This window comes from Anopheles moucheti, chromosome 3 (genome assembly GCF_943734755.1).
Source record: "Anopheles moucheti chromosome 3, idAnoMoucSN_F20_07, whole genome shotgun sequence".
Classification (NCBI taxonomy): Eukaryota; Metazoa; Arthropoda; class Insecta; order Diptera; family Culicidae; genus Anopheles; species Anopheles moucheti.
The window spans coordinates 2,117,807-2,130,264 of NC_069141.1; the positions used below are offsets into that span (position 1 = coordinate 2,117,807).

General features: G+C 42.1%; 1 protein-coding gene across 1 annotated transcript; it reads right to left on the reverse strand.

Moving 5' to 3' along the window:
• Positions 1-1,614: 1,614 nt before the first annotated feature.
• On the reverse strand, positions 1,615-8,715 carry LOC128301624 (repressor of RNA polymerase III transcription MAF1 homolog). Its single transcript, XM_053038199.1, has 3 exons — positions 6,366-8,715; positions 3,801-4,078; positions 1,615-2,120 (listed from the first exon to the last, which is right to left on the reverse strand). Exons 1-3 carry the CDS (start codon positions 6,708-6,710, stop codon positions 2,057-2,059), a joined length of 687 nt encoding a protein of 228 aa, XP_052894159.1. The 5' UTR covers positions 6,711-8,715; the 3' UTR covers positions 1,615-2,056.
• Positions 8,716-12,458: the final 3,743 nt, after the last annotated feature.

A 12,458-nucleotide genomic window follows, 5' to 3' on the forward strand; every position in this document is an offset into this window, starting at 1 on the left:
TAGGATTGGAACGGATGGGATTTTGGTTCGCTCCGTTCGGATGAAAACCGACGCCGCTATCATCATGCCACTGGGCCGCCCATCCCTCACAAACCATAAAGAAATATCAAACATTTGCGTACGAGAATTGAATGCTGCTATTCAAATTTGTCAAAACTTCTAACTTGCAATGGAACAGTATAAAAAAGAGAAAAAAAGTTCAATGAAGGAGCTGTTAAAGAATGTAGAAGCCGGCCGAGGGCGAACTGATAAAACTTACGTTACTAATATCACAAAATTGGTACAGTCAGTGAAATAGTTCTCACGTGCGGTCCCACCATCGGACAACAGGACCGTCGATGGTGGACGGGAATGAACTACGCTACGCTCAGAATGATAAAACACCTTAACATTGTCGGCGGTGTTCTAAAGGTGGTAAAAATCATTCCTCCATTAAAATTCCGGCAATCTCTAGATCACTTCTTACCCACCCTACACACAATCGTGGCCATGCGGATGGAATGCATGATGGGATGGTAGGATGTAGCGGTAAGCAAAAGCCGGACATTTTGTTATGTTTAATTTTCCCGCCCCGTCGTTGTAGCGCCGGGAACCGCCCTATCCCTCTCAGTGTACCTGGTCACTGTCAACTGTTTGCGGACGAGGCTTGTAAGATGGTACGTATGGTACGGATTTTCCTTCCCCCTTTTTGCTCGGTTCACCAGTGCCTCCAGGGTTCAGTGGTGAAAATCCGTTCGCATCGTTCGCAAACAGGAAACAGGGGCAATTTCACCAACTGGGAGACTACAGTCCCATGATTGTCACGCGTGACGCACAATGGCTGGAGGTCTCGCGGAAGAGCTCTATGCTAACGTTACCTATCGGCTCTAGTAGTGAACCGGAAGAGTCACACCGCTTTGATGGAGGATTACTCCGTATGCTTATATTAAATAAATCTACTAATTTGCTGCCGTGTCACGGCGTGTTGTTACCTTGCTATATGGAAGGTGTTCTGCTTCTTTTTATTTGCTGCTCCTCATCTGCTTGTGCTTGGCTTGTGAAAAGCTCAACATTCTCACACCATGTAAATCGACGGTCAACTTCCATAGCCGGTTCACCCTTCCATTTCCATCGTTCTCTTTTCCTTTCGACGTTCACATAAACTGGCCCGGGTTATGATAGCCACAAACACATTACATCGCTATTACCAACGCCTATATACTCCTATACTAATCTATTTATGAGCTCTTCCAGCTGCTCCAGTTGGCTACACGTTGCCAGCATCGCGCACTCACCGTTACGCGAGTTCTCACGCCGCAGCTCTCACCTGCCCTCACGTAACGGTGCCGTGTCTTGTTCTTGGTTGGTTTGTTTCATTCCTGCATTAAACTGTGTTATTATTACTTTTTGCCATTTATGTTTTACTTAGCATGATGCGTTCAGCAATAGCACGGTGCTCTGCACTTTGCATATTTCGGCGTACTTCACCAGCGTTACATTGTATATATCGAGAAGAAATATTGTTCATACAGTTGTGGTTTCCAATCTTGCTCTGACAAACAACAAACAAAATGTTAACTTAAGATCGATCGTAGTATGTTTAAAGAAGAACAAAAAAAGAAACACGCACACAAATACACTCATCGTTCAACTATGAAGTTAAAACGGTTAAAAAAAAATTGTAAAGTTTGATGAAAAGATGATATCAAGAAAATTGAATGTAATCAAAAAATCGAATCTACCACTATAACAAATAAATTGTCGATCCTAGCATGGCAGACTAGTTTGTGTGCACTATTTATGCTTGTCTGCTCTTGTATATTGACAAGAAATTCTAACCTTTAAATTGAAAACACAAAACATTCTGCAAAGTCTGATTTGGTTGAAAATCCAAAATAAAAAAACACAAAACGTCAGACGAATGTCGCGAATACATGAAAAATTATCAAATGATGTAGAAATTGTTATAACTAAAGACCTACGGAAGAAACGAAAAATTTTGTAGATGGCCTGCAAATTATCCGCCATCCAATTGATGTTCCAATCAATTGTCCGTGCTTTTGAAGAATTTTATGTTTTAGTAACATTCTTCGTCCTCCATAGCGAAATCGCTCGAAAATCCAGAATCCACATAAACCGAACTGAAAAGAAGAGAAAAAGACAGGGAGAGGAGTAAATTAAAAATTGCTGATTGAAGAAACAGTTTTTACTGGGAAATATACTTATGCGGAGATGGTAATCGAGTGAAAATGTCACTTGTGCCGCTAAAACGCAAGGCTGGCTGTATAGAATAGTCTCTAATGCCTTTGTATATACACGCCTCTATGGTTGTGCATTTATTTATAGCAAGCTATAGTACAACGCACAGAAAATCGATCGCAAAAGACAAATTTCTGCTTACATTGGCAATCCAGCGCCTCCCGCTGGGGACAGTGTTTGTGGACTTATTTAGGCACGTTTTGTTTGTTTAAACGCATGAACTTCGGCCGTCATCGTCGAACGCGTGTAAACAAACGTGAGAAAGTTTAACTTATACAAAGGAAACCAGGTATAAACCTAGCGTATTTTATTAGAACTCATTGCATATATAAAGGAAACAACGTAAAGCGTATTTTGATGCGTGCATTCGGCCTGTTGAATCACTGGTCGAAAAGCGATCTTGTACTAGAAAGAGGAGAATGAACTTTTCGCTAGGCTTGGTTAACCTTCTTCGATTCGCAGATAGCTTTCAGTGTAGCAAGATTGCTTTGATGTTGTTTGCTCGGTTACCATTACGCTCTAGGAGAAACGAATCCTATTGCACGGTTCGCAGGCTACGTTTAATGTTTTTATTGTAAACTACATGAATTAAAGCTCAGTTTTCAATAAATGATGTCAATCATCAACGTTAGTTACTATTCCCATCATCCCATACCACGTAGAAGAAGCCACCTAGACCTTCTAAAATTGGCTGCGCCAAGAGAGCGCGGCTGGGAAGAATTTTGTTAAATCAATGCTGTCTATAAATAACAAACGCTTCGCAAACCTACGCCCGAAGCAAACGAACACGCGCGTTTAACATTTAAGGCAAGAAATTGTTGCTTTTCACGGGTCAAAAGATAAAAACACAAAAATTGCATACCGCTTGTCAGACTAATCGCTGCTATTACACGTTCCTCGCCTAAGCGTCATCTAATAACAAGCTCAAATGGTATTATTTTTGCGCAAATCATCTTCTTTTTGCACGTAACGAAAGCACTTCGGCGCTATTGCCACCGCCGTCCTCGGGTCGGTGGCTTCAACGTAAACCGTTCGATACATACCTTTCTTCCTTATGAAATATTTTTTCATGGTTATTTGTTTTGTTTTGAAACCATAATTTTATGCCAGCTGTGAGTGAAACTGCGTTGTTATTTTAGGATTAAAAATTCATTCGATGGCAAATAATGTTTCTAGCAGAGTTTCCCTTCGTTCAGTTTTAGCTAATTACATTGCAAAAAGACAATAACATACCGTGAACTACATTGACAAAAATATACCGGCGAAAAATTACACTCGCGTTTAACTATTTTCATCCAATCGTATCGCATGGACCAAACTGTTCAAAAGACCACAACAAAGTCAAAATGAGAGAGGGTATGAGTTTTCGCGGTATTTCCACCTTGCATTACTAGACCATATCCATCCGCAAAAACAACAAAATCTTTCAACCGGACCAAATGAACTCTTTAGCGTGTGTTTGCAAGCGTTGAAATCAAAATAGACTAAAGCAAGAAGCTATTTAATAAAAATATCAACAAAACCGCGTTGAAAAAAGGCGCGCATGACGAGAGAAAACTTACTTGATCGCACGGCAAGTGAAGAAAACGATGCGCTTCAGCTTTTTGTTGTAGAAAAAGTAGTTGAACGACCAGAGGCAGCCCGGTTCACCAAACGGGTCCGAGTTCAGATCCGGATTGTAGCTGTAAATGTCGCAGTCCTTCAGCGAAATCTCGTCCTCGATCGTCGTCCAGAGGGCGTGACGGATCTTGCTGTACTGTTCGCCAGCCACTGGACCCAGATTGCCCTCGATAGAGTTCAGCACCCATTGCAGCGATGGTTCCTTGCTGAATTCATGACTCTGAAAGTATGCGAAGAAAAGATTATTTAGCATGATGCATGTATATGGGGCGGCGATCAACGATGGGATTTGAAAGGGATCGAACGAAAAGATCTCACGGCGAGGCAAGACAACGCATGGGGGAAGTGAGAAATTTATGCAAAGTTGAGAAGCTGTGCAACAACATTTTCCATGGGAAAACAATTGCACACGCAACACAAGATTTCAAACGCTCAATGTACGTAAAAGTGTATGTGGATAGAAGGAATTAATAGATCTTCGTTTCATTGCTACTCTGTGTCTTGCTTTTCATTCAAACTAGATGTACGATCACAGTGAATAAACACACCCAAATGGATAATACTTATTTTCGTTGTACTATTTGAAACATAAAAAACTTAATCGACGTTGGTCTAATTTTGACCTCAAATTACTGAGTTTTCCAGTTGTTTTACTAACAACTGGTAAAGTATTAGAATTTTTATCGTATTTGGAATATTATGCACGAGGCTTGAAGTATTTTTAAGACCAACAATTTGTATGAGACTTTATATAATACGTTCCACGGCTAAACAATGTTCAATAAAAATGCCGATAACAAGCATGAACCTGAAAAAAATTAATTGTTTTCGTTGCTTTAAAATTCATTTCATTCACTCACTTATTCTATCTTTTGTCGCAAAAATATTCTTCTTTTACATTAATAACTGCTAAATCTTCTTCGAGTGGATGCAATCAAATGCTTCGATTTGTACTCTGGTAATTGCTCTTCAATGTTTTGTTTTAATTTGCCAAACCTGAACTTGCGGCCAACGTCAAAAGACATTAATTATCTGGTGACATTGATCTAAACAGTTTCTGAACATTTCATTTCTGTAAAAAGTTATTTCTCAAATATTTCCTCAATGACTTCAACTTTGACACTAAAAAGTAAAGAATGTTCCAACAGCTCAAATGTTCTGATTTTGCCAAGATTTTGTTCGTTGAATGAGTTTTTTTTTTCTTTACTGAACCATGTCACTGTTACTTCTCAGCTGTGAAAAACTCTTATATTAACTATGGATTTTTGTTAAGGAACTGTGTAAGATGTAAGATAAAGGAATTCCTTCGAGATAAGCGATGGTTTCGCATACATACTGCTTCCTAGCACCGCAAAAACGAACGTATTCATATATTCTTCTTTTCGCAGCCGAATCCGGTTCATCCCATTAACAACAAGCTCTCTTTTGACACACTGTGCTGTGGTGGAAAGTGAACAAACCACTAATGGTCGTCGTGGTTGATTACATCAGCGCATTAACGCTTGGCGTTGTAGAATCTTCGGTAACTTGATCGTAGTAAATGTTGTCCATTGCGATGACCAATTGTAGCATAAGGTATGTACGTGGTCTGTAACTTCGTCACTTCCCGTTTTAAGGTATCGTTCAAGTCGTAGCAATAGCCAATAGGGTCAATAACCAGTTTGTGGTGTGCTTCATAAAGGTAAACATAAAAGCGGCGGCAAAATATGTCTCTTATTAGGCATTTGCAATGGAAATAAGTAAAAATGTTGAAACTCTCTTGGGAGAAACATTAAAATTAGACTAAAAATATCATTGATTTTTCTTTGCAAAAAAATCTTTTACAAGCGTCGCAAAGAAAGCATTCGGTCAAGTAAAACTACCAAAACAAAATTATATCGACCTAGCAAATAATATGACGCAAATACACGATACGGTGTATTCCGCTCTTCTCGTACGAAAAATACACTATAAATATAGCAGCATGACCATCAGGCAGCATCATCAATGCAGTACACGATTTTCCATCCCACCATCAAGGATACCGTGGCAAACGTTTTCCCGCCCGAAAGCGGCACCAACCAAAATGTTTACCAATACAAAACATCTCGACAAAAGGTGGTTGAGAAGATTTCCTCCCTCAGAGAGGTTCTGGCCGTTGCGCGAGTTTGTGTATGATAATATTGTGTACGCAGCTGAAAACAAGCCGAAAGTCTCTGTGCTCCCTTTTCCTTGTCATTATCTCTATATGACATATTGTGCTGATATATGAAGACTTTTCCGACCTACGCTCAAGGTCAAATGTGAGTTTATCCTTTTGCCAGGGAGATGCAAAACTAAAAACATGTTTCTTATTCATCGACCAAGAGAGAGGTTAAAGAGAAATTTCCATCCCATACGTTTAAGGTTCTGTCAGACTGGTGATATTTTCTATGTGGTGGAAATTCGTAATTGCGCATTAACGATACCGTGAAGGCAATTTTTATCCTAAGAAAGGCGCATTGCTCTTCTGTCCATCATTCGCTTACCCTAGCCTCGCTGAAGTCATAATCCGGCTCGAACGCTGCGTTGAGCGTTGCAATCAGATAGAAGAGTGTCTTGCGTGAAATAGTATCGCACAGCGTGACACCCTCATCGCCCGACAGGCTGCTGCGAAGGATTTGCGGCGACATGTCCTGCAGCGTTTGTGGTGGCGATAGGGCCTGCAGATCGGTCGGCGACTGTTCCGAGGTGAATCGTTTATACAGTGCCTTATCGTTTCCAGCCATCTTGCACGAGTATGACTCAATACGGCCATATATCGTGCTGTCCCCGGTCTGGATGTGCAGCTTGTTGTTGACCGCCTCGAACCGTGTACTTTCGAGCAGCTTCATCTTGTCCGAATAAGGGGTTTTAATAAGTGCTAAAAAAGAAGATGATCAGACTTGTTCGTCGTCTTCCTCCCGTGTATACGCAGGTTGCTTGAATGCTGTTTTCTTCTGTTGTTGTTGAACAATATTTCCTTCGATATTTGTTGCTTGTGATTAATCCACAGCACACTTCGATGCTAAGAGAGAATGATGTTTTGTTCTCGCTTTGTTTTTCACTCTGCTAAGCGTTGCTAAATAAGCGTGCACTGGCTTCTGTTGTTTGCTTTACTCGTTGTTGTTGTAGTTTCACCAAACCAATTATTAAACGATGCCTTATTTATGGTTGCTTAAAAGCTACGGCTTTTTCCTTAAAATCTGACCAAATTGGACAGCGCTAGAAAAAGGGTCAGAATGTCCACCCCTTCTTAGTACAGGTGCACCAGCGGCAGCGGGCTCACTGCGTAACAACTCCGGCACGGGGCGGCTGAGTATTTGACCATCTTGGGCGATCTTATCAGGCCGTGGTTGATCTTGACGGCGATTCTGAACATGGTGGTCGGGTGAACGCAGAGCTTCTTCTTGAACAGTTTCGTGCTGGCGACCTGCTGCTGATGCTGGTGGTGGTGGCGATGAATACGGCTACTGTTATGGTTGCTGTTGCTGGTGACGGGGGCGACGGCGACGACGACGAAAGCAACCGGTTGCGGGCACATTTAAGCACGGAGAAAGCGTGTCTTGCCCTTGCCGGCTATTGTGGGGGCAAGCAGTGTATCTCAAAAGTTTTGCAGGACGGTGGTGTGTGGTACACCTAGGAAAAGCTTGATGCTTAATTGCTTTCTTGCAACAGAACGTACGAGAGTTCAGGGAGAGTCCGCTTCGAACGTAAAGATACCTTCCGCACACCAAAATAGTGTCGAAGGGCAGATGGAGACCTAAAAGGACAACACACTTCTAAACAGCACTGCGTCAAGCTGCGTCTGTGTGTTGGTGGGAACGTTGATGACGCACACGTTTCACGCACACTTATATTGTAGAAACGGTTTCGACCCGTTTCGTTTGTACACAAGAGGGCTTCTTCTTCTTGGAAGGGTCGGAAGTTTTTCTCCGTATCCGTTGAACCTCTCTTTGTTTACGGTCAAATTATCAATTCCACACAATCCGCTGAAGACGCCTTTACTTTTGTACACAGAACACACACACTAACTTGCTTTTTGAAGCCCTTTCAAGGATGAAATCCTTGTTTTGACCTTCAGCACTTGATAGAATCAAGGTTGCTGCTGCCCTCCAGAGTCGGTTGATAAATCACGTACTCACTTACGCTCCCAAACGGGGGACAGGATATTTGGTGTCGTGTGACACACAGCAACATACGTTTCACTAGCTCTGAACAAACTTTAACGCATTTTTTTCGATCCGCTTCGAAAGCAAGCGGACTACTCCGGCTCACGTAAATCACAGTCCCACGAAACGAAACTTTACGCACTCGCAACTACACAATGCACACACGGAGACACACATGCACACAGGACAGATTTTCTTTATGTTTTCACTTGCTAACTTGTCGCTGACGCTGTATTCGCTAGTTTCTTAATGTAATTGAACTTAAAATACGCACCATTTGCCGTAGCGCTTCTACACTTTCGGTTCAGTTTTCTTCTACTCGAGTGCGCTCACAACAAGATGAGGACAATTGTAACCTTTCTGCAACCGCACACACCAGGCTACAAATAACTGCCTAAAGAGGACTTGTATTTTTCCATCATTTTCGCTTCTTTACTGGGTCACCGGGGACGGGTCGGAAGAGACAACGCTGGTCGAGGGACGCGCGCTTGTTGCTAAACGCACTATTCGGTTGTTTTCGATCGAATCGATCGACGTCGGGTTATGGGGGGTTTTCGGTTGTTTGGGAGACGCGATTTTCCTATAAGCACACACACAAATTTTGCTAATTGAAACGATTTCGAAACACTCGTGATCTAATGATTAGCTTTCACTGTTGTTTGATCGCACACGAATTTTCTCGCTGGCAAGTTCTTCGCAAAGTGTATGTCAGGCAGGTTACCAATTGCTACGGCTGGGCAACCAGCAGGAAAAGCTTATTTCGGACCGTTCGAGAGAATTGAACGATTTCCGAAACGAACGGTTTATAATGAACAAACAATTGTACAGCATAATTCATGAATTTCATGCGTTCCAATACACATTTCGTTCCTATTATAAGTATAAAATTAAGTACATATATGTTTAAAAAATGAAAAATATAAGTTTCTCTTGTGCTATATCAGTTACACTTGTCGATTGAAACTCGTTTACGATCAGTGTGGAATAAAGTTCCATTTGCCAAGGAACTGTGTTGAAGGTTTATTTGTATTTGATGTCAGAACGTTTATATCCCACGGTTGACGACTGCTAAGGGCTGCGTTGAAACGATGCGTACTGTGCTGTAAACTGTGAAAATAATGCGCTTCGTTACGGGTATAATAGCATCTAAATGTGGTAAATCGTAGTGGAAAGTGAAGGCGAAATAATAATTTGTAGTAAAGAAATTCTTTTGGATTCGAATGAAAATTGTAAATGAGTGTAATTGTTGTGGGTTCTGTGCAGATGGTCAGCAGCTGGTTATGGTTGTATAGTGATGGGCACTTGGATCATTGGATTACTGTAGAATTAGCAACAGTGAATATGCCGTATCAAGTGGATTACACGGATTTCTTTTTCTAGAGGAAAGTGTTTTAATTTATCGTTAATTTTTTTCTCATCATAAATCATGTAACAATCGTTCAATTCAGGATCATTGGATTACTTGGATTACTGTAGAATTAGCAACAGTGAATATGCCGTATCAAGTGGATTATACGGATTTCTTTTTCTAGAGGAAAGTGTTTTAATTTATCGTTATTTTTTTCTCATCATAAATCATGTAACAATCGGTCAATTCAGCGCTACGCCCAATATTCTACTATTATTTTTTCTGTAAGAGCGCTGCATTAGCGCTGGATTAGCACTGCAAGCATGCTATATTAGCGCATCGGGAGTACTGTATTAACTCTGCATAAGCACTGCAATAGAGCTGGATTAGTGCTGCAGGAGCGCTTTATTAGCGCTGTATTACAGTTGCATCAGTTGCAATGCTGCGAAACCGCAGCATTTATGTTGCAGAGGCGCTACATTAGCGCTGTAAAAGCGCAGCATTAAATCTAAATTAGAATGTATCAAACAATATGTATGCTTGTTGTTATTCGTCTGAATCCATGATGTTTCAAATGTTTTTAAATACAAAATCATGTTTTGCTCAACGTATTTTCTCTATCGAACACGACAGTGCCGTTTGTTTTGCATTATTAAGCACTTTTAATGTGCAATGTCATATCAAACATGTTTTTTTTACAATCCATACTTTTGCCAATACCCAATTCCACACCGCACAAAGAATAATACCTCGGTATACACTCCCTTCCCAGATCACAATTAACTCAACTAGACCTCTTCTATTGCAATGCGGCACACGATCGCGCGGAGGCTGGAACACGGAAAAGCGGGACGTGGAAATCAAAAAAAAAAAAAGAAAACCGCCGATCGAAACCACGATTGCGTTCGTACATCCACACTTTCAGCGATGGTGGCGCTTGCCTTTGTGAAACACCACGCACGCACACACACTTCCGCGCGCTAAACCGTCTCAAACACCGGCAATCATTGACGCGCTCGCTGTTAGTTTTTCTGCAGCATCCAACGGTGTAGGATCGCGTCGTTTCGCTGACGAGCGCATTATTACGCGGTATCATTCGAGTGTGTGTGTGTGTGTGTGCGTGGTGTCCCAGGTTCGTTCGAAAGATCGGATGGTAGGTGATAGTTCAATTCTGGAAGGTGATTTTTTCGGAAGCCGCAATGATCCTTGCCGTCGATAAGAGGTGCACTGGCGCGTCTGGGCGTTGAAAGGTTTTGTCTCTCGATCGCTAAATTTATATTCTTTGCCCACGGGACTATTTTTTCGCACATCGTGTACCGCTTTAACGAACTGTTTACAATTTGGCGACCACCCGCAACGGTCTGGACATACGACGATACGAGAGTTTAGACGATACGACGAAGAGATGGAAATGGGGCAACGAAGTGCCTAATGTAACGGAAAATTCACCCTGCCTAAATTTTTCGTAGTGCGGTGTGCAACGTGACCCACGGTCTGTTCACCCAAAACCCATCGGATTGGCTACTTTCGCCCTGTCAACAGGAAGGAAAATGTGTGTATCTTCTACGGACGTCCCTTTTTTATTAGATTCGAACTCGTGTCTCCGCCATTTGACACCGATCAACAACGGCGCGAAGTGCGTAATACATGAACGACGTGTGCAATTGAGTAGTTGCAATGGGAGCTGCACATCACGATTGAATCTCTTGTGTATCGGTTACGGACAATTAATGTCGCGTACGCATACACACGTGCACCGCGTGTCTCGATCACCATTTGCAACCTATCTGGTGATGTTTTTGCTGGTGGTACACTGAAGTGGTCCCATTCATCCCCTGTTGATCTGTTGGGCAAAGGCACAAAACTAGAATGGGCCCCTTCGCATGTGGTCTTTTGGATATTAACATTCCACATTCCATTAGCCCCAATCCGACCTTTTTCCCTTTCCTATGTTTTTCGCATTCTCGTTTTTTTCTGGGGGGTTAGTGTTGTTTATTTTTAAATTTTCCACTATTCGATCGTCCGCATGAATTTCCCATTTATTTCCAATAGCAATTGTGGTGACGTTGGGTGGAGTTGGTTCAACCAAACCCATACGGGTATGGTGACATTTTTCCTTTCGATCGGTTTCGGTTTGGGCATTCTTCTGTCAGAACAGATTAATTGAGCATGGTTAATCATTCACGCATTACGAAAATACGAAACCACCATTAAAACACACACTGGGATTTCCCGCAAATGTCGAACCGGTTTGGCAATGGCGACGCATGGTCTTTTACGATCGACGCTCACTTGTGGCTTTATTGTGCTGTTGCCTTGGGAAGAAACGAAAACACACATTAAACAGAACGGTGTGATGGTCTACACCCCCGGTGCCATATGGGATATACGGTTTCTCTTGCACAGTTTTTTTTTTCAGTTGTTGCTATTTTGATCGCCATGTCGTATCGTTAATTGACCATATGTCACCGTCATGGCACAAGGTTCAGAATGGTTCGCTATTCTTTTAGATAGATTGAAGCAGAGATGGAAGATCAGTGATCTTCATTGATTCTTCCCGAATTACTGACCTCAACAAGTGATTCCAATTTGTGTATCGTTTTATCTAAGCTTAATCTATATCCGACGGTCAAAGAGAGAATCCTTCACGAAGCATGTTGCGGGATTCCTATTTTTGTCTCAACAAAATTTCTCCATCCAACCGGAATTTAGGGTTCTTCTAAAGCTGTTCATTTTTTGGCAACGAACGACAGAAAACAAATCATCAGCGCGAAGTTGCCATCGCCGCGTCAACCCGCTGATGGACGTCTGCACAGGGGGACGTCTGTGAGCGGGGTTACTACATTTTCTCGGCGGAAAACTTAAGCTGCTTACAACATTCTTACAGTGGCGAAATGGTGAAACTAACGATCGTCGAGAAATAGAATGGAGTGACGGAAGACACATAACCAAACAGCTCGCGCATCTTTCCGCTCGGTCTTCCAAGATGGCCAATCATTTAACTCCTACACTAGGTCCACGCTGGTGCCTGGTGATGTCCGACATGAAGACGTTACAGTCGACTAGGTGGACCTCGTGGCTTC